Source organism: Thamnophis sirtalis, unplaced genomic scaffold (genome assembly GCF_051295495.1).
Source record: "Thamnophis sirtalis isolate CommonGarterSnake01/CBP01778 unplaced genomic scaffold, rThaSir2_p1.2 scaffold_5, whole genome shotgun sequence".
NCBI classification, from domain to species: Eukaryota; Metazoa; Chordata; class Lepidosauria; order Squamata; family Natricidae; genus Thamnophis; species Thamnophis sirtalis.
The window spans coordinates 32,129,498-32,156,975 of record NW_028261385.1 but is presented as its reverse complement, the minus strand read 5'-3'; the positions used below and the strand labels follow the sequence as shown (position 1 = coordinate 32,156,975).

The following is a 27,478-nucleotide window of genomic DNA, read 5'->3' as shown; positions in this document are numbered from 1 at the left end:
AAGCCATTTTAAGGCACAACAGGCTGTATCTTAACAGAGCACCTCCGCCCCCCCCCCAAGGGTTTTTAGGGCTGTCTTACCCCGACAGTATTTGTTTTCAGAGAGTAAGTCATCTATGAACCAAGTTTGGTTGAAATTGCTCAGGGTGTTTCGGAGTTACGCTGGAACGTACACACACACAGCAGTTTTTATATATATAAAAGAAAGAAAGAAAGAAAGAAAGAAGATACCAACCAAATACACTACATCTCTAAACATCAACAGAAAGTATCAGACTGGGAATAAAACTGAATCTGGGAAGTAAATTATCTGATTTTATTGTAAAAAGTAGCCCAGCTCAGCAGGATATAATATTGGTTGTGGCTGCAGGCTGAAATGACATCTCTGCACTTTAAAAGGGCTCCATGGAAACAACCAAGACCGGTGTGGCTGCTGCCAGCTCAAATGGTGCCTCCCTGGCCTTCCCAAGTTGTGCAGGAAAAAAAGGAACTATCCAGCTGGGAAAGCTATACAGAAGAGCCTGACTAGTCCAACCCTGCTTCTCATGTATCCCCTTGTCAGTATTTTCAGATGGCTGTTTGAGTAGACACAGCCTTTTAGGATATGCAATGGTGTCCATAGCTGGACTATCTAGCTGGACACCTTGAATTCTTTTGTGATGTGATTCTTTCGTAGTCAGACAGGTTGACTCATTAGCCACACGTGAGAATTGGAGTTAAAGGCAGAGTTAAGGGTGGGTGAAGGGTGGCAAATAGCAAGGCAACTAAGGAAGACAGCAGAAATAAAGCCAACAAAGAAGTCCACCCACAGTTCTTACTATTACCAGAGAGCAAGGCTTATCAGGATCAAGTATTTCAGCCACAAAGACAAGACCAGCAGGAACAACCACAAAGTTGCCCGAAATGTTGCTTGGGAGCTCAGAGACTAAGTAGCTGCCCTGCTCACTGCTCATCTTGGATCTTTAGAACAACCCTGCATGCAGCCTGAAGGTAGCTAGCTCTGAAACAAGAAACCCTGGGGCAACCATGACTATCCCACATTGCCAGGGATTGACAATTTGGCAAACGCCACCTGAAAGGGTCAAGGTATATTAAACCTTTGAGGTAAATCCAGACAAGAAGCACAATGAATACTAGCTCTAGCTCAAGGTTACTTTAACTTGTGGCCCTGAAAATATAGGTAGTCCCTTGACTTACAACAGTTCATTTAGTGACTGTTCAGTTACAACAGCACTGAAAAAAATGACTTATGACCATTGATGTCCACTGCCGCATCCCCATGGTCATGTGATAAACATTCAGGTGCTTGGCAACCGACTCATATTTATGACAGTTGCAGTGTATTGGATTCATACGATCACCGTGGGCAACCTTCTGACAAGCAAAGTCAATGGGGAAACCAGTTCACTTAACCACCGTGTTACTAACTTAACAATGGCAGTGATTCACTTAACAACTGTGGCAAGAAATATCGTACAATGGGGCAAAACCCGCTTAACCAATGTCTCACTTAGCAACAGAAAGTTTGGGCTCCAATTGTGGTTGTAAGTCAAAGACTATCTGTATTCCTCCCCTTCTTTCTCTGAAAAACTAGGGAGGGTTCCTTCTGAAATGCTTCCCACGCCCTTTCTGCTTCTGTGTGCTGAGATACCTTTGGCACGACGGTTGTGTAGGCTGCAGCTCTTCCTTCTGTTTTCCAAACTCATTGCCACGTACCATTATAGCAGTGGTGGGTTCCGGACCCCAGCGCAGCCGGTACGCTGGGCATAGGGCTGGGCATCCTAGACGGGCATGTGCATTGCGCGCGCATGCGCACACCACCACCATGCGACATCCAGCTGCTTGGCAGAGGTCTCGCAGACGCCACACGCTGTGCGCGCATGCGCAATTGGCCCAGTTGCTTCAAAAACAGGTAAGGAACGCAGGCGGGCGTGTGGGCTAAATGAGCCACCGTACCAGTACGGTGGCCGCTGCTCCCAGCCGTACTGCCCGGAACCCACCACTGCAATATAGGATGCTGTTAAATCAAATCAGCCTATCTTCAATAAACTGTACACATCAGGTAAAGGGGGCTTTTATCAGGTACATGATCAAACACAATACAGTGCTAAAAAGCTTCCACTCAGTCTTTCTGTGTTTCTCCTGTAATGGCCAAAAGAACTCACTCAAAATAGTATTAAGAAATTCAATCTACTTTAGAAGGGTCCACAATTTTCCAGAAATTACACTGATAGCTTTGAAGGGTTTTTGAATGTGTCTACTTCTGATGATCATGTGGCAGTAGTAACTGAGTGTATCTTTCGTCAATTCTATTAACAATTTTACCCATTTTTGCAGTGGCCTTTCGAAGGAATGCTAGCCCTGGCTAAGTCATTTATGACGCCCTCTCCTTCCTTTATTTTGCTACCAAAAATGAACTAAACAAGCTAATGGAAAGCAGAACCATTAACAATTACTTTTGATGGATACATCTTAGTTCCTGAATTATAAACTGTGTACTGTAAACATCAAATCTAGGAGCACTGTTGAGAACTTTCAGCATGTTTTATGAACTTCAAGAATGTACTTATGCACCCATTATAGTTTTATGTGGACTTTTCACCTAATACTGCAAGGCTCCTATGTTTTTCAACTTTGTAACTTGTTCAGGTATTTAATAATATTGTTGTAGTGCCTCTTCTGTCATTTGCCTCTTCTGTCATTTGCAAAGAGATAGCAATTGACAAAGATGATGAAAGCACTGATTATCCAAACTGCAATGCTTTTCATTATAAAGGATTCTGCAAATAACCCGTAATCTTTATTTCTAATTTACCTGTAAATGGACAATCCTTTGGAACACATCCTTTCTCATGCTCATCTCAACATCAAAGTGAGAAAGCTTTTTATCAGCTTCGGTACTTGCCGCACGGACATCTTTATCAGGGGATACATGTTGTGGGAAATCCAATATGCTCCTTTCCACTATCAGAAGGAAAGAAAAACTTTCAAAGAAAAATAACAGATAATGCAGTAGACTGATTTACTTTAAGTATTTGAAAGGAGAGACTTTCCCATTACAAATATATAATTTAAAGTTTTTAAACTATAGTTACTAAGACATCTACTAGATCAGGTCAAACCTGCAGGGCCGATTTAGAAATAGCAAAAGACTGGCCCACGGTGCCTCTGCTAGCAAAAAGGGAGTGCGGGCGGGACATGTGTGCTCCCCCGCAACCACTTTTGGCCTCCGAAGTCCTCCAGGCCCAAAATGAAGTCTCCGGAGTGGTCTAGGCGGTCTTCTAGGGCCAAAACGGGGCCTCCCAAGTGGTCCAGGAAGCCATCCTTGACTCAGGTTATAAAAGGGAGGAAAAGTAAAATATTTTACCTTTCAGGCTTGAAAGATTCTGCTACTATAGCCAATGTCAATAATTTATAGTTCTAGTTTTCCTATGGAGTCTGTTTCTTAATCTGGTCTCTCTTTCATAAGGTGACCAAGTAGATCAAGTAAGTATTAAAAAAACAAAATCACAGAAATGTACACTTCCCTATTTTTATAAGTTTATAAAACCATGTTTGCGGAGGCGCGGTTCCATGTCATGGCCACCGTAGCCACGGCCACCCCCATGCCCCCTGATGTGGCCCTCAATGAAATTGAGTTTGACACTCTTGGTCTAACTGTACTGATATTATATATACCTGAATATTCCACTTCTAAATCTGCTAGAGGCTGTACGGTGTTCTCATAAGTGATTTCTTCCATATTAAGTATGCCAACTTTGTCATAAACTTGCTTTGCTTTCTTGATAAGTTCTTCAGTTTTTGTTCTAATCTGCTCAGGTGAGAGATCCCATTTCAGGAAATTTTGGTCAGCTCCACTGTAAGAAGACACCTTGAGAAATGATGTAATCTCTGTTCCTAATGTCATTTTGAGTAAAATCCTTGAGTTTCTAGCTCTGCAATTTAAAATAAAAGAGTAAGACAAAAAATTAATACTCCAGGATATTTGATTACAAAACCCAAAGATGAAAACAGAGACAATAGATGTAATTGGCCATTAAGGAGAGATGAAAGATCATAGCGTTTTATGGATAATTATTATTTTGCTAAGAAATTATATTGAAGCTAAAAAGGAAAATATGTATTTGGATAATATATCCAGAAGAATGTTATAGATGAAATTAAGAGAAATCATTTTGGGAAACTATACCGTGTTTCTCCGAAAACAAGACAGTGTCTTATTTTCATATGCCCCCGAAATAAGCACTTAGCCTTATTTTCGGGGAAGTCTTATTATTTTTGAGGTGCAGGAAGTGGCGAGCGTATTTTTGGGGAGGGTTTATTTTAGCGCATGCGCTCAAAAGTCCGATTGGGCTTATTATCTAGGGAGGTCTTATTTTCAGGGAAACAGGGTAATACTGAGGAAAAGAGAGAATAATTGAGTTCATACATGCTTTCATTAGCTACTATTTGTTGAATAAACTACAAGATAGGTTCACACAGCCTGCTAAGTCATGGGCATCCACAGAAGCTTCTTGCTCTTATCAAAATGATATCAAAAGCAATGTTGTGATGAAAACTATACTATTCAATTGGTTTTCTGCGGGACCACACTTTTTCTGTAAACCCAACTTCTTTTCACTGGAAAACAAAGGAAATCAAAATCCCAGCTTCTGCAATCACTTTTTATTTTAATGAGTTGTGAAATGGTCAACCTAGAGAGCACAAAGCTTCGAAGTTACATTCATTTTTAATGCATGTAACAGAACACATCATCAAAAAGGACTTGTTCTTCTACAGCTTGACAGCAGGAAATTTCCTTCTGTAGCTGTTTTCCTGAATGCCTTAACAACAGTTATCCAGTAGCCGCATATACGCCTATGCAAATTATCATGATCGCTAGGTGGCAGCCATACAATAACCTTTAGCTCTATTCTGCCATCTAGTGACTGAAAAGGTCTACTTATTACATTCTACAATCAAAAAGATCTACAGATTACAAAGCATCAACACTGATTAGCTCATTCCAGGCTTAATGTCAATTATGAGCATGCAAACATGAAAGGACTTGCTATATATTCTATTGCTATAGTTGGGAATTCCCCTCCGAGTGGCTGCTGCTCCCAGGAGAGTCTTGATTTCTTGCTTCCTTTCTCCACAATGTGTCCTTAGAGTTGTTTACACCTTCTACATCACACTCCCTTTCTCAAACTCCCAAGAGTCCTTTTCCACTTGCTGCATCATGGCTGTACAAATCATTAAATGGCAATCAATTAAAAAAAAAAGTCTTAAATTTTGCTGCCATCTAATGGCTGTTAGAATGAACATGCATCCAACTAACCTATCATTCAAGGATTCTTTTTAAAAAGGGACAACAGGGCAGCATACAATCCGTTCCACATGTGCATTAAGAATGTGCAGTGGGGGTAGCATGATTTAGAGTGAGATTATTTCCTGGCAGCTCTACAATGGGGTGGGAGCATAAAAATAAAGCCGTATGGACGTGGACACAAAGACATTTTCTGTAGAATAGAATGGTAACTGACATGGGCAGATGGTCTGCATTTAATTCCTTTCTCTCTACCAAGCACACTTTGTTGAACAAAACAAATTACAGCCTAATGGACAAGATTTCAAAATTGTTTGTGATGTGCCCATCCATCAGGCTCCCAGATTCGCTAAATAGGCATGAGAGAAAAATGAGAAGTCACCTTTCAAAAAGGGGAATCCAACAAAATGAATTTAAGGTGGAAGTAAAAAAGAATATTGGAAGCCGGGGAAAGATCTTAGATAAATATATCATATGAAGGAGGTCTGAATTCAATAGCAAGCCTATTTAACAAGACAGCACAATAAGCCATGATTGGTTTCCTCCCTAAAACAACCAGCTGGCTTCATACAATAACTTGCCTATAAAACAGTTAGTAAACCACAATTGCTGGTTAGCATGAAAGTTTATGATAAAACCAAACATGTCACATTATGGCTAAGTTTATAATGTGAACCAGATTATTTGTGGGTATGAAATTCTGGAACTGAAATCCTGCTGCAGGGCTAGCCTCTTAATACCCTGACTGGGGTGTTCTTTGATAAAGGCAGAAAGCTTTTAAAAATGCTATATTCTGATATATTTTTAAAAGTCTTTTTCCTCTCTTCATTGTATTCTTCATCTCTTGTTCTGTCTCATCATACTAAGTCTTTCTATCAGAAATACTTTACAGATTTTCCCTTGAAGTAGTGCTTGTCTAAGATGAAGAAAAAGTGCCTAGATATTTCATAGGGGGCATTTCTTTTCTTTTTTTCGTTTTCCAGAATATAAAATTCTTCTTCTAATTGCAAAACAGAAAAACATCATCTGAGCAAAGTTTGCAGTAAGGGTGGCATGCCAAGGAATATTTCCCTATCTGCTAACCATTAAAAGACCACACCAAACAAATACAGTCATGGTTGGAATTCTGACAACATCAGAGAAACACAATATTGCTAAGCTTTATTCTTGTCTTCAAAGAAATGCTGGAGTCCTGACATGCCTAAGACACAAATGAATTTTTTCCTATCACTACATCCCACGTAACAACATAACAGACCAAAGCCATTTAAAGCTAAATTCTCTGGCATAAATTCCTCAAGCTGACATAGCTTGAACTCAGCCTTCAAAGGAAAACATAGGAGGAGTCTTCTTCCTGTCTTAGGTCCATTAATCAGGCAAAGAATCCTGAGATTTTCATTAGCAGTATAAATAAGAACTGAAAGTACTCTCAGGACGCTCTATGTGCATACATCATGGTAAGCAGAATTTGCTCAAAGAAGGATGCTAAACTATAACCCCTCTATTTTCAAACCACAATGGCTTAATGCATTGTGAGAATGCATTTCATGTAAAAGGCTTTTATCCATTTATCAGCACAAAAGTAAGTATGAGAAGTAAATAAGTACATGCAGTTAGATAAATGATTGGCTTTAATTCTGCAAATAAAGTTACAAATACAGTTACACAGTAAGTAATGGAACTGCTTTTACAATTAAACTTAAATATCATTACTCTTCTGCTTACTTTAAAAGTTACAGGTAAATGTTTCTGTGTGGGTGCATTTAGCATTAGAAATAATAGAACTTATTTCTATCTTTATTTTCCAACAGTATTCAAAAATATGGTTTAGCAATACAGTTTTTAAGATATAATGGTAATATTACTTTCCAGACACTAAGCCAGTGATGGCTTTTGTTGTCATGTGCTGAAAGTGTGTGCCTGCGTGCGCGCCCGCACCCATAGTGCAATGTGTGAGTGAAATCCCCCATGCCATGCCCTGCCCCATGCACATGTACGCAACCCTCCCGTGCCCCGTTTTGGGCCTAGTAAGTCTCCCTCCCAGCCTCCTGAGACCAAAAATGGGCCCCAGGGTGTGTGTGTGTGCGACACATCCCACGTCTCGCTTTGGGCCTAGCAGGCCTTCCTGCAGCCTCCTGGGACCCACATGCATGCACGTGCATCTCCCACATGCACCCTGCCCCTCAGAGACCTGAAAATCTACTGACTGGTGGGAGGCACGTGCACATGCCTGGTGGAGCTGAGCTGGGGCGATGGCTCATGTGCCCGCAGAGAGGGCTCTGAGTGCCACCTGTTGCACACATGCCATGGCTTCGCCATCTCAGCACCAAGCAGTGCAAATCTATTGTTCTGGGAATGGAGTGTTCTAGAGAATAATGGAATGTTCCTGTTTACTCATAGCAGATCAAATCTCCTCTCAGACTACATCTTTCCATAAAAAGTTGAGCAGTTTTCATAAATAAATCTTCCAAACCAGAAACCAGGTGCTAAAATAGCACACTCCAGGAGCAAGTTCAGCATACACTGGACAAAAATAGGATGTTCCTGAGTTTTTCACAACATTCTATTCTAGGTATGTATTCCATCTTATAGTGGCATTATATTATGTGGTTTATAGAAATGTCAACTAAGGATCAAACTCAAGGACTTCCTGATTTTATATATGTTTTCCTATAATAGCAATAGCACTTAGACATATACCATTTCATAGTGTTTTACAGCCCTCTCTAAGCGGTTTACAGAGTCAGCATATTGCCCGCAACAATCTGGGTCCTCATAATATACTCATACCAGATGTTTATGTGTCAGGCTTGCAGCTATCAACAATTTGCTGCTGGATATTAAGCAGATATATAAATGTAGATGAATCTAAGCTTGGTAAAATTATGCTAAAGTTTACCAACATAATCTGTGAAGGTGACAAAATTGGTAGATTGTGTCTGGGCTTTGAAGCTAGGCTGGATCAATATCTGTATGGGAGTCATTCAGAAAATACTTTGCAGGAATAACTTCCCTCAAGAGGCCCAGTTGGCACCCATCTTAATGTCATTCCAACTGGTCATCAAAATCAAGCTTTTCTATTGGGCCTTTGAAGTTTACTTACTGCTAAATTAATTGAATTTAATGTCTACCATTATTGTTTTACTGCTTTACTTTTGTAATTTGATTGTATATTGGTTTCATCTATTTATAAACCATTGTGAATTGATCTGATTCAGTGGTACACAAATATTGATCAAGTGCCATTAAAGTGATGTTGACTCTCAGTGACCAAGCAGATTTTCTCCAGGAAAATCTGTCCTTAGTCTAGTACTGTACATTTTCCTACATTGCTATAATTCAGTCCATGAATTTCCTACTTCCTCTTTTTGTCTTTTCTTTTACCCTTCCCTGCATTACCGACTTCTCCAGACAACTAGATCTTTTTGTAGCATGTCTGAAATATTTGACCCTGGTAGTTTGTGCTTCAATTGAATTGTTCATGATCCATTTGTTTGTTTTCTTGGTTATTCATGGAATTCTTAGGAGTCTTCACCAACACCAAGTAGCAAAGGCATCAATATTCTTTCAATCCTATTCCTTCGACGTACAACCTTTACTCCCTAGACTGTCAGTTTTAAAAATGTAATAAATAATATAAATTTATATTTATATATAAAAATATAAATTATTTATTATGTTCTTGATTTTTATTTTATTTTTTATCAGCATGCAAATGGATTCTTGAAATAAAATAGGACTTTGGTTGGTTTTCCACCCTAAATAAGATAGAATATTAAGTTTGGATCTGGCTTATTGTGTTGAGGAATCCAGCCAATATCCAAAACAACAAGTACTTTCATTTCAACCTTCATTGCCTTAATGATATAACCCTAGGTACCCCTATACCCATGATGGCAAACCTATGGCACACGTGCCAGAAGTGGCACACAAAGCCCTCTCTGTGGGCATGTGCGCCGTCACCAGCTGGTTTTCTTGTTTCCGACATGCACATTGCCAGCCAGCTGACCGTCTTGGGCGTGTGGGAGCACTGGAAGCCCGAAGACCAGGTTTCCGGGTCTCTGGCACATGCAAAGGTCAGCTGGCCAGCGATGTGCATGCTGTAAACCAGAAGATCAGCTGGCTGGCGTGCGCATGCGCACCAGCCAGCTGGTCTTTTAGTTTATGGGGCCCTAGTGTGCATGCGTGTTCCGGTTTGGGCACTCAGTGCCAAAAAGATTTGATATCACTGCTCTATACCAATAGATAATGTGTTCTTGTGACTATTTTAGCTGTGAAAAATATGCACTTCTTGAACCATAGCCAAATATCTTTAGTTAAAAAAAACTAAAATCAATTACCTTATTTAACAATTGCTATTGGCTATTTTATTCTTTGTCACTGATCTGAATCTTCATGATCAAAAACTATAGTATAGTATTGTAGAAAGCTAGCATCCACCCCTCTCCTAGAAGAATGAAATATTTTGAGAAATATTAAAAAGGCAGGACAAAATTTTCCCCTAAAAGAGAATTAAAAATCTTAAGGGAGACAGAAAGTCAGAGTCCCAGCTCCCTGCCCCCCAAGCAAATACTAAGCTAAGGCCAGCTTTTAGAAACGCAGATTTGGTAATCCATTACTCCCTACAGCCAGGTCTGAACAAAGATAGGGTTAAGCCCTCAGCCACAATGGGAATTGCCCAAGCCCCTTCATTGCATCAGCCAAATTTCAACCAAGCTTAGGTCAGACAAACTCCTAGCATTTGTACATGGCACCATGGGAGTCTGGCAACAGCCAATAGAATACATGTTCTTGCACAGGAACAGGAAGCTCAAGTGCAAAGCCCAAGAGAAATAAATAAATAAATACCCCTCACTCTCAACTCCATGGGGTCAGCTAGTGCTTAGTGGTTCTGCTTCATCAATAAATGAACCCTCTTTCCAATCAGCCTCCAGCCTCCATTTTGTCTCCAGTGCCTTTCTCCTGATTACAACTGAACCAGACAGATATTTCTTCCAACAGTATACTATAGTATAAAAGATACTATTCTAGCTTAAAAAACAATTTCTTTTAGCACATTTATAGGGCACGCAACTCCAATCTTCCAATTGCAAAGCATTGATCTGGGAGGCATGGATTTAATACAATAATTAATAAAAAAATATTTCAAAAGCACTGGGTTTCTTAAATTAATTTAGGCATTTACTGCCTAACGTTGAAAGAAATGACACATTATGAAGGTGCAGAATATTGTCTGCATAATATTTTTGTTTAGAAAATCTAGGCAAGGTTTTTTTTTTGCATATTGATAGCAATATCCAAGTTCTGCTGACAACACAGCACCCATCAGAAATCTAAACTAATCCACATAGTCAAGAGGAATAAAAGAGACCAGTTATAATTCTTGCTGTGGGTTAACCCCACTGATCATTGTTATGGCTTGGGGATTGCCCCTCTCCCAAATTAACTGACAGGAGGAAATCCAGATATTGTACAGACGACAAGACGGTTCACCTTCTTGGCAACAGGCGATAAGGCCTTTTACAAATGTAACGCTTTCATACAAGGCTACCTGGCCTGGCTATATTTTGGCACCTCTCCTTTTGCTAACAAAAGACGCTGTTTCAGGGGATTGGAGGAAGACGCGAAGGATCTCACATTGCAGGCGTTTGGGGGATCCCGCCCGAATCTTCATCTGGGCGACAAATGCCGGGCTGGTGAAACGGTGTGTGGTGTGTGTGTGTCTTTTGCACCCAATACCTGCTCAAGCTTCGGCCCGCAGAAATGCCCAAGGACAGCATCGAGCGAGGAAAAGGAGAACGGCGCCACCGCCTTCCGACCCACAGCCGGCCGACCGCAGACCGCTTCACCGCAAGCGAAGGCACAGCTCTCCCACCACCACGTGCCGCCCACAGCCCGGCCGGCGAGTCGGGGAGAGCGGCGGAGTCACTTCCGCCCTTCCTGAGCTCGGCGTCGCGCGCCCTCTACAGACTCCCGCGCGCGCGGCTCACGTCCCCCCCACCCCTTTCCGGAGGACGCCGCGGGAGCCAGCAGCGGGGAGAAGTTTGCTGCGCCTGGAGTCAGCGGAGGGAAGCAAGCAAGCAACCCGTCCGCCCGTCTGACCAGCCATTTAGCATCACACCGCCTCACCACCCGTCCATTCCTGCCGGCACGGTAAGCGACGGCCGCTAAGCTTTCCCTGGGCGCGGGGAGGGATGCTACTGTCCGCTGTCTGCAGCAGAATAGGAGCCGTGGCTCCTAACTGGAGAGGCTGCCGCCGCCTTTCCCTTATATACTATAAAGGCTGAGCGGTGGGACCCGCATTTGGCTACCCGGTTTTGTTTTGTGCGTCCTCGGGAGCCGTCTCGGGTGACTGGCCACGATCAAGGCAAGGCACCTGGCTTGCCTGGTTTCCTCCCCACCCCCACCCCCACTCCTCCTGGCCGTTATCTTTCCCTCTCCAGCATCCTTAAGGGGGGTGGGGACTGAAGGATTGGTGCCCGCGGTTGTTTGCGCCTTTAGGATTCAGGGGATGAGATGAGAAAGATGGACGAGCGGAGCTGTTTCTTTTCGAGTGCTGCCTGGCAGGTGTGTTCCCCGTGTAAAAAAATACGACCGCTCTCATTTTACGTGCTCAGATCATTAAAGATGTCCATCTGCCGCTGACTGCCAAGTGTGGGTTCCCCCCCCAAGGTGTCACATTTCAAAGATCAGATTGCCCAGTTATATAATCCCATCAAGCATATCGCCCCGGAGGTTGAATCTCACCACATCTTCGAATGGGTTGTACCACCATTCGGACAAAACATGCTTCTTTAATGTCCTTAGGTAGCCACATGCTTCTGCCCTCCAGTGGGCTGTGCCCCTCTTAAAGAAAAAAAAATGTTTATATGGCAACACTTGCATTTCCATTCTTGCAAATCTCCAATCACCGCTTCACCATTCTCAATAACAACAACAACAAAAACGAAAACCTTTGTAGTCTTGTCAGCAAGAATTTCAAGATGTGTACAGCTTATTTTTCAGGATTTCAGGATAAAATGTGGGGGGAAATGTTATAAGAAAATGAAGAACCTTGGAAGTTGGGCTAAAATACTTTATTGAAGTTATATAATTCTAATAGGTACAGGAGATGCTGAATGTAAATGAAGCTCTGACTCAGTTTGTGCCACTAATCACAAGTTTGCATTGAGGTCACAATGTTCCAGATTTTATTATAAAATGAAGGTTTATGAAAAGTTGGGCTGCTTATAAGCGAAGTGAAAAGTAAGATATTTTCATGGGTGCCCTCAAAGGGTAAGTGATAACACCATGACTTCATTGTGGAAATGATGTGAGTTTATAATTTGTGTCATTTTTCTGATGTCATCTTGCCTTCTTTGGGATAACTTCAGATTTCCCCCCCCCCCTAAATGCATTGTTTAAATTTAACCATCTAATTTGATTTAAATGACACTGAAGGCAATTCTGAATTTGCAATCAAAATTACAAAGAATAAGGGAACAGAAACCTATCTGGAGAAGCCTTGTTCATCCTTTGTAATAGAATATGCTTTTGGTTTGGTAGGTAGGGCTAGGAAGGGCATGGTTTTAGTTTTAAAGTTTATTAAACATTTAGTTTGTAAGTGCTATGTTGTGTGCCATACAGCAAAACACTTAGCAATTGACATCACCAAACAAAATGCTAAATGGTTCTTAGCTATGTATTTACTGTTACTGCTTTCTGTATAATGTGCAAATGGAAATGGTTACCAACTTTATTTATTGATATCCTGCCTTTATTATTTTTTTGAATAACTTAAGGTCCTCTAATATACATAATACTTCACCCTCCTCCTTATTTTCCCCATCACAACAACTCGGTCAGGTGAATTGGGCTGAGAGTGATTGGCCGAAAGTCATCCAGCGAGCTTTTATGCCTAAAGCTGGACTAGAACTCAGTTTCCTGGCTTCTAGCCTGATACTGTCACCATATGTGTGATTTCCTAGTTATTTCTAGTTTGTCTTCATGCCTTTTTCAAACCTCTAATCAATTTATAGACGTGTAAATTTAAAAGGAGGGAAGACAAACAGGGATCTGGTCAATAAGCTACATAAAATGTTCTTCCAGCAAGATTACTGTACTCTGATTCACACTGTCACTTGTGGTTTGTTTGTGGATTATTCCATAAATCACATTTGCTAGATTCATGTAATATGGTGAGTTGTATTAGTTATGCATCTAAATTCATGGGGAAATTGCCACTGAGTTGTTGTTCAACAAGTCATTGTGTATGACTTGAAGATTGACTTAAAGATAACAGAGAATCCAAGCAGAAGCAAAAAAAATTATTTTTTTGATGTTTATGTTTATTTTGTAAATTTCTAATCAGAAATGTATCTGTTGAGTTTAGTAGGATTTATTTTCAAGTGAGCATCTTTAGGATTACAACCTTAAATTTCCTAGATAAAGAAAATGGATTTGGAAGGAAACAAACTAAAGTATTCAGGAAGATAATTGCAGGCACAAGGAACAAGCAAGGGAAAAGACAGGGAGGGGAGAGGAAGGATGGTGATATTTGAGGGAACTGAAAACTTTGTATGATTGCCAATGGTAGAACTGGAGCTATGCAAGAATACATGTTGGATAGAGGAAAATAAGAGGCAGGATTTGTGACACAAGTAAAGCTAGAGAGTTTATTCTGGATTGATATCATCCACACATTGTATGTTTGAAACTGGCAGGTTTCCTGTTGCAGATTTAATTCCTTTTTTCCCTCTCTGCCCATTGCCATTAGCAATGAACCTGAAGTCTGACTAGAATATAAAGATGAGCTGGGTTAATGTGGCACTGAAGTTGAATTGTGAACTAGTAGTCAAACTCTGAGGAAAAAAAAACTTTTGAAAAGAAACCTTGTCCATTTTGGATTAAGACATCTGATTGCATTCTAAGTGTGGCAGAGATAAAGAAATCATAAATTGGTTCTATATTTTAGAATAAGGGAAAGAAATTGGGGAAGGAGAGAGAATCAGACTCAGAAACAAGCAGGGACTACGACGACAAAGAAAACACTACCCATTGCACTGCAAAATAAAACAAAGACAATATAATCAGCAGAGCAGTCAAACTACCCCTCTCTCTGTCGTTCTGCATTACAGGGCACCATTCATGTGCATAGGTTTTATTATGATTCATTGGAAGGAACCACTTAGGTCTGCCTCAGCATAAGATGGATCCAGATATATTTAATTCTGAATGATTGGCAGTAGATTGCTTACAGCTAATGTTATGATAATTGCATTCCCCAAATTATGTGATTGGCAGGAAAAAAGCCTGGAAGAACCAAGAGTGGATTTGAGGGTAGAAAAACTGTTCAGTACGAGTACTGAAAATACATTTTTAGCGCTTAAATTCTTTGAGATCTGACACTTTTCATCTTATGTATATGCATTTTACAATAGTTAATGCTTGACGAATTTGGGGATTCTAGAAAAAAGGAAATCGAATCAAGCATGCCTCAAATGTGCCCAACCCTGGCCTGTGTAATGATATATACTTAGAAATTCAAACAGACAAGTTTAGTACTCTAAAAGAAACTAGGATCTGGAATGAATCAGAAAAAATAATCCAGGACAGATATTAATCTAATAATGGACTTGCAAAAGTAAAAACCAAAATAACCCTTCAAACTTTTGTATTTCATTATGTAATCAGGAAATTAGCATTCTTTAAAGGATAACTGACAACCATAATATTTTTAAACCAACAGAGAAGAAGAAAGGATATGGTAGAATGAAGAAATAAGGTTATGAAATAACATTTAATTTTTTAATTAATAGAATATTTAATATTATCAAAGAGTAATGCAGATTAGTGTAAAGGCTGAAGCTGATGAGTAAAACAGGAATTTTCAGGCTTGTCAGAATGGTTGAACAGCCCAATGTCCTTTTATTCAAAAATTGCAAGGAGAAAAATTATGATTTAAAGTTTGAAACATATACTATATTTAAGGCCTGATCCTTCTGCCATTATACATGATTTCTCTTGTCTGCAATAAAATAATTATACAAAGCTGTATTGTGCCTATGTACAAATTCCTGATTATGGATTTAATGTTTGGCAAGTCAAATTTTATTGCCATGCCTGAAAAAAAGTTTGACAATCATAGTACAAGAAACATTAGAATATATAGATGGGAGAACTTTTCCTTCCCTTATAAGCCAGCATTTTATGATTTCCTAAGATATATAAACGAAAAGACCAACTCCATAATGGCTTTTTAACTCTAATGCTGCTTTGATGTTTGAATCATTAGCTATTAGGTTTTACTCTACTGCTTTAATGAAGAGCATCATTGCTTATGTAAAACATGTAACACTCTCACTCGCAAATTTTAGCACAGTAGAACAAAACTGAAGAATACAAAATGAAACAGGTTTGGAGAAAGAAGACAGCAAAGAGCTTTTTATCTCATTCTCAAAACATTGGGACCATCCAGTGAGGCTGGCATGAAATGTAAAATAGAGAAAAGGAAGCAATTCTTCATACAGTGTGTAATTTACCTGTGGAATTCATTACCATTGTGTGGTATGATTGCTACCCATTTGAATAGTTTTAGAAGTGGGTTGGAGTTGTGCTTAGCCACATGCAAAAAGTCAGCCATTTGTTGCATATCTGAGCATTTGTGTCATCCATGAGATATCTGCTGTGTCTGCTGCCCTTTGTCATTTCTCCCAGGTAAATCAGACAGGAAACGTGATTAAAGTAGATGAATTAATTTTAATTTTTTGCAAGACTACGTTAACAGAATTTTGCAAGCCTAAAAGTACAAATTTCCTGCCACCACTTTTAGCTGCTTGATCTATTAGGATGGGTCCTTCCTAACTTACTTTCTCTGATTGTTCAGCCACTGAGGGATCCTGTCTTACTTGTCTGATTGTTTCCTAAGTAGCATCTCTTTCCTTCATTCCCCAAGATCATCCACACATTTTATAACACTCTAGTCTAGTCTAGTCTAGTCCTAAGTCAACAGTTTACTACTTTTGTGGCCTTCAAAGTGGTGTCATTTCTTATAATTTGCTATGGTCCAAACCCGACAACACCTCAACTGATTTGGGTGCATGATACAGTTGAGCTTTTTTTAAAAAGAAATCTATTTGATATTTATGGATGTTCACCGGGGTTGTGTTCTAGCTCCCATTTTATTTAATATGTGTATTAATTCCCTCAGCAGTTAAAATCTATAGCTATTTTGGCTCCCTAACTGGTAAATCACCACCTCCAATCTTTATATAGATGATTCTGTCATTCTAAACGTGGATTGGTCATAAAAGAGCTATCATTGTCTTGGTCCAGCATTACCCTAAAAAGCATTTGATGGTTAATTATTTTTAAAAAAACATTTTAGTTAATCATTAATTGTTACCAGACGGAACATGTTAAATTGTTTATATATCTTGAGTTTAATAATTGGATAGAATAGAATAGAATAGAATAGAATTCTTTATTGGCCAGGTGTAATCGAACATACAAAGAATTTGTCTTTGGTGCATAAGCTCTCAATGTAAATAAAAGCTATAAGTGATAAATCATGGTCATAGTCATCATAAAAAATACATTCATTATAAATCATAAGATACAACACTTAGTGATAGTCATAGTATACTAAATAAGCAATCAACATAAATCATACTAGGAAACTAAATATAACAACAACAACAGCAACAACAAACAAACAAACAAAATGAGTTTTGGACTTGAAAAATGTGCTATATTATCTATGCAGCGAAGAAAAATGGAAAAAATAGAAGAAATAGAAGTGGGAAATTGAAGCATTAGTGAAAGCATTAACAAAGGATGATGGTTACAAATACCTAGGCATATTGGAGGCAGATAACATCTTGAATTGAAAAGTCAAAGCATCAGGAATACATCAAGAGGGTCCGCAAAATATTAAAATTAAAGCTGAATGCTGGAAACATAATTAAAGCCATTAATACATGGGAAGTTCCAGTGATATGCTACTCAGCTGGAATCATCAATTGGACTTTGGCTGAACTGGAAAACTTGGACCTGAAAATCTGCAAACTTTTGAATATGTATCACGTTTTACATCCATGAAGTGACATCGACAGGTTGTACCTGCCATGAAAAATAGGGAGCAGAGGGCTATTGCAAATCCATCAAATTGTAGAAGAAGAAAAACAAAGTTTGAATGATTATGCTAACCAAAGCACAGAAAAATTGTTACAGGCTGTGAAAACAGAGAACAATATAAAAACAACAGAAACAAAGGCAGAATATAAGGAAAAATAGCTGGATGACAGATTAAATAGATGGAAAACCAAAGCTTTGCATGCACAGCACTTGAAAAACATTGAAGAAAAATGTGATGACAACTTGACATGTACGTCGCTTAAGTTGGGAACCATCAAGAAAGAAATTGAAGGTTTAATACTCGCTGCTCAACAGCAAGCACTACAAACAAATGCCATGAAAGCAAAGATACAAAAATCCACTGATTTTTGTATCTTCGCTTTGTATCTGCCGACTTTGCAACAACAAAGTTGAAACTGTTTCACATTTAATATGTGAATGCAGCAAAATTGCACAAACTGATAACACAGCTAGACACGACTGAGTTGCTAAATTAATCCACTGGTCATTATGTAAAAAATATGACTTACCTATATCCAAAAAGTCATGGGAACACAAAGTTGAAAAAGTTACCAAAAATGAAAAAGTGAACATCTTGTTGGACTTTTGAATATAGACGGATCGTCATTTGGAACATAACACACCAGATATTATGGTTGTAGAGGGCCGAAATGTACAATTTATTGACATTGCGGTACCAGGAGATGCCAGAGTCAAAGAAAAAGAACTGGAAAAAATCATGAAATACCGCGACCTGGCCATTGAAACTGCCCGATTATGGATGAAGCATGTAACAGTGATACCCATTGTCATCAGGGCACTTGGTACCATGTCCAGAAATTTTATAAGATACATCAACAAATTGCAGCTTCCTGCAATAACACCAGTGGAATTGTAAAAAACTGTGCTACTCAGAACATTGTATATTTTAAGAAGGTACTTGGATGATACCTTGAATGCTGGCAGCAACCTGTATCAACCGTTAGCACCAGTCAATGGCATTTGTGATGCATTTTTGAATGTTCAGTTGACTGAGTTTCATGTTTAATGAATAAAGTATAATAAAAATAAAAACTAATAATACCGTATTATTATTCATAAAGAAATAGATATTTATCCGGGGCTCTTAAACTTTACAGACAAAGGTTTAGTACAATAACTATTTGGGGCAACTGTCAGTTTGTAATCTAATTCTAGTCTACTGAGATCCCTTCAATCTAGATTTCTCAGGTTTATTTTTGGTACTCCCAAATGTGGTTCATATGTGGCTCAGGCCAGAAACAAGGCTGATTAGAATAGAAACAAATCTTAAGAATATTTAATTAGTGGCTTAAATTTATTTATTAGCCTACTGGGCTTCTTTATTGTGTTTTAAATGATTCCTTTCAATCTACTTTAAGAAGTCTCTTGAGCAGATACTACTTTCACATAGTCTTTTAAAGACCATTTTATGTACTGTTGGCTGGTCTTAGGCAAAATAATTCATTGTCCAATCATTATTTGAAATTGAGTTGCAGTATAATTTAAAGAGATTTAAGGTTTAAGGTTTATTAAAATTTGTATGCCACCCACTCCCATCGGGACTCTGGGCGGCTCACAGCAAGACAGAAACAGTTTAAATTTAAAAATAGAAAAATATAATATTAAAAAATTCACATCATCTATTACATCTAAGCGGGGGCTGGATATCCATCAACAGCCCCAGGCCTGCCAGAACAACCAGGTCTTAATGGCTTTACGGAAGGCCGGGAGAGTGGTAAGGGTCCGGATCTCTGCGGGTAGATCGTTCCACAGGGCCGGCGCAGCAACAGAGAAGGCCCTCCCCCGGGGAGCCGCCAACCGGCATTGACCGGTTGACGGCACCTGGAGGAGGCCCAACCTGTGCGATCTTGTTGGTTGTTAGGAGGTGAGTGGCAGGAGGCAGTCTCTCAGGTAGCCAGGTCCTAAACCATGTAGGGCTTTAAAAGTAACGACTAGCACCTTGAAGCGAGTCCGGAGACCAATGGGGAGCCAGTGCAGCTCACGGAGGATCGGTCTAGATACACCCCATATCGCTCGCATGGCTGCGTTCTGGACCAACTGTAGTCTTCGAACACTGTTCAGGGGCAGCCCCATGTAGAGCACGTTATAGTAATCCAGGCTTGAGGTGACCAGGGCATGAGTGACTATTCGAAGTGCCTCCTGGTCCAGGTAGGGCCGCAACTGATGCACCAGGCGAACCTGGGCAAAAGCCCCCCTGGTCATAGCCGACAGGTGGTGCTCTAACGTCAGCTGTGGGTCCAGGAGGACACCCAAATTGCGGGCCCTCTCTGAGGGGTGTATAATTTCACCCCCCAGGGTAAGAGGTGAAATATCTGGACTAACCTTGGGAGGCAACATCAATAGCCACTCGGTCTTGTCTGGATTGAGTGCAAGCTTGTTCGCTCCCATCCAGACCATGACAGCCTCCAGGCACTGGCATATCACTTCCACTGCTTCGCTGAGCTGGCACGGGGCGGACAGATACAACTGCGTATCGTCCGCATATTGATGATATTTGATTCCATGCCAGCGTATGATCTCACCCAGCGGCTTCATGTAGATGTTAAATAGGAGGAGGGACAGGACCGAACTCTGCTGCACCCCATATTTGAGGGGCCTAGGGGTCGACCTGTGTCTTCCAACCAACACCGACTGCGACCTGTCAGAGAGGTAGGAGGAGAACCACCTTAGGATGGTGCCTCCCACTCCCACCTCCCGTAACCATCGCAGAAGGATACCATGGTCGATGGTATCGAAGGCCGCTGAGAGGTCAAGGAGCACTAGGATAGAGGAAGTTTCCATGCCATGACCAGGCCTGAAACCCGACTGAAAGGGATCCAGATAATCTGCTTCATCTAAGGTCCGCCAGAGTTGAAAGGCCACCACCTTCTTAACAACCTTCCCTATGAATGGGAGGTTGGAGACTGGATGATAGTTGTTTAAAATGGCTGGGTCCAGGGATGGTTTCTTAAGGAGGGGTCTCACCACCGCATCCTTTAGAAGCTGTGGGAAGGATCCCTCCAGAAGAGAGGTGTTAACAATCCTCTGGAGCCAGCCACGTGTCACCTCCCTGCTGGTCGAGACTAGCCAGGAGAGACATGGGTCCAGTAAACAGGTGGAGGCACTCACTGCTCCCATGGCCTTGTCCACTTCCTCAGGAGTGACAAGTTGAAACTCGCTCCATAAAATCCAATCAGGACCTTCCCCTGGTGCCTCGGCTAGTACCGTCCAAGTGGAGTCCAGGTCCGTCCAGATCCGAGCGATTTTATCCATCAGAAACTGAACAAATTCCTCAGTTCTACCCTGCAAGGGTTTGTCTGCATCCCTCCCTTTCAAGAGGGAGCGGGCTATCCTAAACAGGGCGGCTGGGCGAGATTCTGCAGATGCAAGAAGAGCGGAAAAATGCACACATTTTGCCGCCCGTATCGCCACTAGATAAGTCCTAATAAAGGCTCTTAATTGTGTTCGGTCGGATTCGGAGTTACTAGCCCTCCAGCGTCGCTTTAGACGTCTCTTTTGGCGCTTCATCTCCCGGAGTTCCTCGGTAAACCAAGGAGCCCTCCTGGATCCACTGCCGCGAAGAGTCCATAAAGGCGCGATCCGGTAAAGGCGCTTTATTCTAAGCAGCGACCAAGGACTCTGCCGGACTGTGGGCCAGAGAGTCAGGTATCTCCCCAAGTGCCGTCTGAAATCCGATAGGGTCCATCAGGCGCCTGGGGCGGAACCACCTAATCAGTTCCCCCTCCCTACAGTGGGGGATTGGTTTCCGAAAGTCAAGCCTCAGTAGGGAGTGATCTGACCATGACAAGGGCAAGATCTTAATGCCCTTCAAATCTAGATCACGTCTCCACTGCTTCGAGAGAAATACGAGGTCAAGCGTGTGCCCCGCTGAATGAGTCGGACCCTGAATTACCTGGGTCAAGTCCATGGCTGTCATGGAAGCCATGAACTCCTGTGCTCCATCAGAGCTTTCACCAAGCGACGGCAGGTTGAAATCCCCCAGCACTACAAGCCTGGGGAACTCAACCGCCAGCTCAGCTGACTCAAGGAGCACAGGCAGGGCTGTTGCAATGCTGTTGGGAGGTAGGTACGTTAGCAACAAACCCATTTGACCCCAAGGTCCAACTTCACCAGAAGAGACTCACACCCGACAATCTACGGAGCAGGGATCCTACGAGGATCTAGGGACTCTCGGACGATGACTGCCACTCCCCCACCCCTTCTGTGGTGTCGCGGCTGATGTAGCACCTGAAACCCTTCTGGACACATTTCAGTGAGGAGGACTCCTCCCTCATGGCCCAGCCAGGTCTCAGTAATACATGCCAGGTCTGCCCCCTCGTCTAATATTAGGTCCCGGACAAGGGGAGCTTTGTGAACCACAGACCTGGCATTTAGCAACAGCAGCTTGAGACCAGGGCCCTGACAACTCTTGCCATCTGGTCCTGGAGTGGAGCTAATAGGGTCACATGTGATGTAGCGAACCCTCCTTTCCTGGTAATGGCTAGCCCTATAGCTCCAGTCAAACCTGCCTCTCCCAACAATGACCGGAATGCGCCGGCTGATCCCCGCACCCATAGACCCCACTTCCCCTCCCGTAGCCTCCGTTCTCCCCGGCAGGCCATTCATATCATTCATATCTCCCCGGCAGGCCATCCATATCATTCATTCTAGGACGAGAGGTAGGCATGGGCCCCCTACCACTTCTGCTTCAGCACTCAGTGGAGAAGGCACCAGATTATCCAGCTTTTGATTGATACAAAAAATAATCAGAGGCACTGGCTCTCCATCTAACTTGCTTACCCAAGTTATCATTGGACCTTTACTAAGGGTGGTGTAATGCACTTACTACAGCATTGTTAAAGAGCAAATATTACAGTGTTTGTGGTTCATTGTCTGCCCATGTTGCACACAAGAAGTAGGTAGAATCAATTACTCATCTTCTTTTACGTTGTTAAGTTTAATACAACATTGAACCAAAACTATTTTTCCCATTTTAGGATCAATCCCTGGTCACTAAGCTATCTTCTGTGTTGTTTGTTGATAATGTTTTTCATGCAACACACAATTTTGCAAAGTTTTGTTATTTAGCAGATTCTGGCAGATGATCTGTAGTGGAAAATCACACTTTGTTGTATAGTTACGGTTTATTTACTGCTTCTTTACTATTTTATTTGCTGTCTAAAAGCCATAATACAGTTGAATTGAATGCATTTGTGTTTGCTTCTTCAGATGAAAACATTGCATGCTGGAGGCCAGGTTCAGCCAAATCAGTTTATGCACAGGTTGGATCTAGATTCTTAGCCCACAGATGGCAGGAATGTCAAAGGGAGGTTCAGCTGTGGATTAAGAGAATTTATGAAACTTCTAGCAGTTTGTTAACTTATAAACAGAATCCAGGATGAAAGAAGACCATTTGCTTTAGAATCCATTTCTTATTCTAACTACTAAAGATGGAGAAATGGGAAATAAAATTAGTTAATCTGGTGATTTAGACAATACCTTTAAATTATATTTTTCTTTGAATTATTCTTTGTATTTATGAATAGGTTAATAGGAGTAAAATAATATCTAAAAAGTTCTTGTCCTTTTTGAAGAACTGAGCCTGTGCTATTTAAAAGTGACTGAAAGCTTTTCCTCAAGAAAGAGATGCTCAGTTAAAAATCTAATTCAGAATACAACCCCTCGTTTGTCCATTTCTTCTTCAGTGCAACAGATGTTAACTTCATTAACAGCATTTTGATTGTCCTGTTTTTATGATTCAGGAAAACTGCATTAAATTTGAGAATGTCTTCAGTGAAGCACCTCGTTTATGCTATCATCCATTTCCTGAGGGAACAGAGTCAGATGGATACTTTCACATCAGATGAACAAGAAAGCTTGGAAGGTGTGTAGAGAAGGGGCAACTTGGTATTGAAATGTTGAAATGTTGCTGTTAAGAAGGGTTAATGCTTTATTTATTGTATTTTATAAGCCGATTTTAAAACTGAAGAACTTTAGAGTCCCGTAGACATTTACCTCAGTAAATGGGTAAATCAGAAAGATTGTTCAACACAGTCAGTTTTCTGGTTTCAGGGCATAGTCATAGAGGAATGTTTGGTATTCCAGAATGTGCATCCAGTTCACATGGAGAATTATTGTGGCAGACAAGAATTCACAAACCTAGAGTAGATTTCATATGTAGGATTTATATAGTAACTGGTAAGGTTTAGCTTTTAATTTAATAAAGGGAAAGATACATTATTTCCTGCAGTATGTTAAGACTAATCTTGATTGTAAGTACCAGAGCTAACCATCAGTATGTGGATATCTTGTGATGATAAAATATTTATCTATCAGTTGCTTTAATACCTTGGATTTTCCATATCCCAGGGAATTATAATAATTACATAGAAATAACCATGTAGTTTCCTTGATGGTAATATTGAAATATTTTGCCTTTATCTTATTCAGAGGAATTTTCCACTTCCCAGACTATTTACCATAATTTTCGGAGTATAAGATGCACCTTTTCCCCTTAAAAAGAGGGTGAACATCTGGGTGCATCTTATACACTGAACAAAGCATTTTTGGCCACCCTGCCCCCATGCATCTTGTTTTTTGCAAAAATGGACGTGCAGAGTGTTTAGAAGGCTTGCAAAGTGTTCCTGGGGGCCAGGGAGGGCGAAAATGAGCGAAAATGGACCATTCTTTGCCTGTTTTTGCCCTCCAGTCCCAGGAGCACTCTACAAGCCTCCCAAAGCATATGCATGCCCTGTTTTTTGTGAGTACCTTCTGAACCCTGTTTAATTGTTGAAACCAGCTTGATGCTACCATCTCCTGCTTAGCAGAGATTGCAAGATTATTATTGCATCCATTTTGATAAAATTATGGTCATTTAATTATAAAATAATTTTAATCATTAATAGTTTTTTTCTGTCAAATTCACCTCTTGCTGAATATATGGACAGCATGATCATGATGCTGATAGCTGTAGGCTAACAATTGTGCCGATTTGTTAAATATATTTTTTCTACCATATGTTAAGTTATTCTTGCCAGCCAGGCTGTAGGTATTTGGGAATGTAGGCATATGATTAAGATTGTGAAGCTTATGTCTGAACAAATTTTGTTTACTGTTAAGTCTAGATAATTGAATCTAATTTTAGAATATTCAAAGGAAATTACATTTAGAGTTATTGTTGGTTGAAACAACAAGTGTTCTTTGAAAGCTTTGAGATTTTCTATATTTTATATCAATAAAATGTGGATACTTTTTAAGGAAAATATTTAGGAAAGTCTCTTTTGATATATATTTTAAACAATTTAAAAAGGTATTATAGAACACTTCTTCCAAATCAAATGGGTAAAAACATTTCACTCTTTTGTCATCAAGAGAAGTAAAATTCTAAGTCACTATCAGAACAGAGATTTACTGAATATCTTATAGAAGTCACCCAGCCTCACTTTATTTAATTTTTATTTGTAAACATAACACCAATATAGTAATTGAAACTATTGTAATTTCCTGCAGTATATCCCAAAATCAGTTTGGACTAAAGCTACTTTAATCTGGATTTACATATGTAAAGCCATTGTAGGAAGTCCAGTTTCCCCCACCCCTGAAGGTAGGCTTACCTAGGATAGAATCATTTACTTCTGTCTACTACCAGGAAAACATCGACTTCCTACAAGTCCCCATTGTGTGCTGATTCAAATATTTCTGAAATATTTGTATTTTGCACAATTTAGGTCCTGTCTGAGTAGACTTGGTATTTGTTGACTTTTTGGCATTATTAAGTGATTTTTGGTTGGCATTTTTACTTGGATGTCTGTTAAGATGGGAGGTGATTTTACAGGCTACTGGGGCAAGGGAGTGGAGGTAGCACACATTATCAATCCAATACTAAATGTGGAATGAAGCTATTTTATAAAGTATCTAACAACAACAACAGCAACTAGGATGCTGGCAGCAACCCATATCTACCATTAGTGCCAGCCAATGGTAGTTGTGATACATTTTTAAATGTTCAATTGACTGAGTTTCATTTTTAATGAATAAAAGATAATAATAATAATAATAATAATAATAATAATAATAATAATAATAAACAAAAACACAGTACAAAACAAAACAAGATGGGATCTAGTTGCTTTGCATAGAAACATAGAGAGAAAAAAATATATCGAACAAGGGCCCCATCCATCCTACATTCCAATCTTATTCCAATTTATGGTAATCTGGGTGTTGAGTTATATGATAGCTGTGCATTATGGAAGTTACATTCTTTTTTTGAATATCAGAGATGAAAATCCAGATTATTGGTTTTTAGGTTTCAGATCAGATAACAATTACCGTATGAAATTTATAATAATGATAAAATCACATTATTTTTAAAAATAATTTTTCTCTCTCTAGTGGCAATTCAGTGTTTGGAGACAGTCTTCAAAATTAATTTAGAGGATACCCGTCTTGCAGTACCGTCACGTTTGATAGAAATATTTGCAGATTCCTGTCATAAGGTATTTTGTATTATTGTATCTATATAGAGATTCAAACATTTTAATAGGTTACACTTTTCTATAGAGAATTCTAGCTCCCAAAGAATTGTAAGAATGGCCTTTCTTATAGGTGATGCCTTATTTATGAAAAGTTATGATATTTTTGTTAGCCTGGCCCAAAGATTTTCACTCAGCTTATAGATTTTTTCCCATTCCTTTTTTGAAAGTTCTGACAGGTTTTTATTTCATATAGATCAAGAACTATAACTGACAGATTATTGACAGACTATTATTGACAACTTGTCATGATTTAAAAATATGGTTTAAAATGTATTTGAGAGCTTGATTTGTTCAAAAAATGATAATTGTACAATTGTAGGTAGAATAGCTTAATTAGAAACGTATATTTGATGTAGAAATGTAAGTAAATATTTATAATATAGTTTGTATACTTTCATACAAAATACCTCGTATAACTTCAGATATCTTAGTTGCACATTGCTGATTAATATTTAGCTTTAATAACTAGCTTTAGTTTGCATATTTCCTGCATTCAGATCTTTTATATATATATATGTATGTATGTATGTATGTATGTATGTATGTAGCATGTATATGTATGTATGTATGTATAGGGAGGGAGGGAGGGAGGGAGGGAGGGGGAGAGAGAGAGAGAGAGAGAGAGAGAGAGAGAGAGAGAGAGAGAGAGAGAGAGAGAGAGAAGGCAATCATATCCATTTGTTCTATATACCAAAGAAAGAAATTGACATACTTAGAGCTGATTGAATATGGTGAAATCCAGCATAGATTAGTGCATTGCTCACCCTACTGCTTGTGTTCAAAATTAATATAGTAAATGGAACTCAAGATTGAAAGAGTGGATTTGAGTACTCCCAGATTACTATTTTGAATAGTGTCTCTGCTCTGACATACTGTGCACTAAAAAGGAAATTGCTTTATAGTATTGATTTCTTCCTGATATTACTTTATTGATATTTATTGCAGAATAGGCCCCTTGTGGCTTGTTTAACATCAGTGATATAAATGACCCTAAATAAAGGGTTATAGAAAATGATATTTGTCTTTCTTTAAAATACCCATAGAATGAGATTCTGCCTCTCTCAGATTCTTTGCCAGAGGATCTTGAAAAAGCCGATCAGCTCAAGGATGAAGGTAGGAAATTGAAAAGGAATTGAAGAAAAGAATCCTTTCCGCCATTGATAGTTTATTTGTTGGTCATGATGATAGTTAAGCTCATGAATGAATTGCAAATCTTCAGACAATTGGTGTTTGATAGATGATCTTTTATAGAATGAATAGTGTGAGTGTGTTTAAAGTATAATGTGTCCTTGCTGCTGTGAAAGAATAAAAAAAACCACAAGAAGATAAAAGGTACAGCAAATCAATATAAATGCTTATTTGGACTTATGACTGGAAAGGTATATTGCATTTAAATCACAGTAACGTAATATAAGACTTTACTTTGCAGCCTATGGTTTATAGCATGTTAAAATAACCTAAAAATCCTTAGAGTTTTTTGTTTCCTGAATCAAGCCTAT

General features: G+C 39.8%; 2 protein-coding genes across 4 annotated transcripts in view; one reads left to right on the top strand and one right to left on the bottom strand.

Annotated features, from left to right (window-relative positions):
- The window catches only part of NLN (neurolysin), a 41,027-nt gene extending 29,764 nt beyond the window's left edge, over positions 1-11,263 (bottom strand). For both annotated transcript variants that reach the window (XM_014060965.2, XM_087715562.1), the window contains exons 1-3: positions 11,047-11,263; positions 3,678-3,934; positions 2,815-2,963 (exon numbers count right to left, since the gene is read on the bottom strand). In XM_014060965.2, the coding sequence (XP_013916440.1) occupies positions 2,815-2,963; positions 3,678-3,934; positions 11,047-11,087 (447 nt within the window). In that variant the 5' untranslated portion in view covers positions 11,088-11,263. The remainder of the gene's footprint in view (positions 1-2,814; positions 2,964-3,677; positions 3,935-11,046) is intronic.
- A 29-nt stretch (positions 11,264-11,292) lies between these two features.
- SGTB (small glutamine rich tetratricopeptide repeat co-chaperone beta) overlaps positions 11,293-27,478 on the top strand; it is a 29,910-nt gene continuing 13,724 nt past the window's right edge. For both annotated transcript variants that reach the window (XM_087715567.1, XM_087715566.1), the window contains exons 1-4: positions 11,293-11,460; positions 23,205-23,326; positions 25,837-25,940; positions 27,023-27,092. In XM_087715567.1, the coding sequence (XP_087571693.1) occupies positions 23,227-23,326; positions 25,837-25,940; positions 27,023-27,092 (274 nt within the window). In that variant the 5' untranslated portion in view covers positions 11,293-11,460; positions 23,205-23,226. The remainder of the gene's footprint in view (positions 11,461-23,204; positions 23,327-25,836; positions 25,941-27,022; positions 27,093-27,478) is intronic.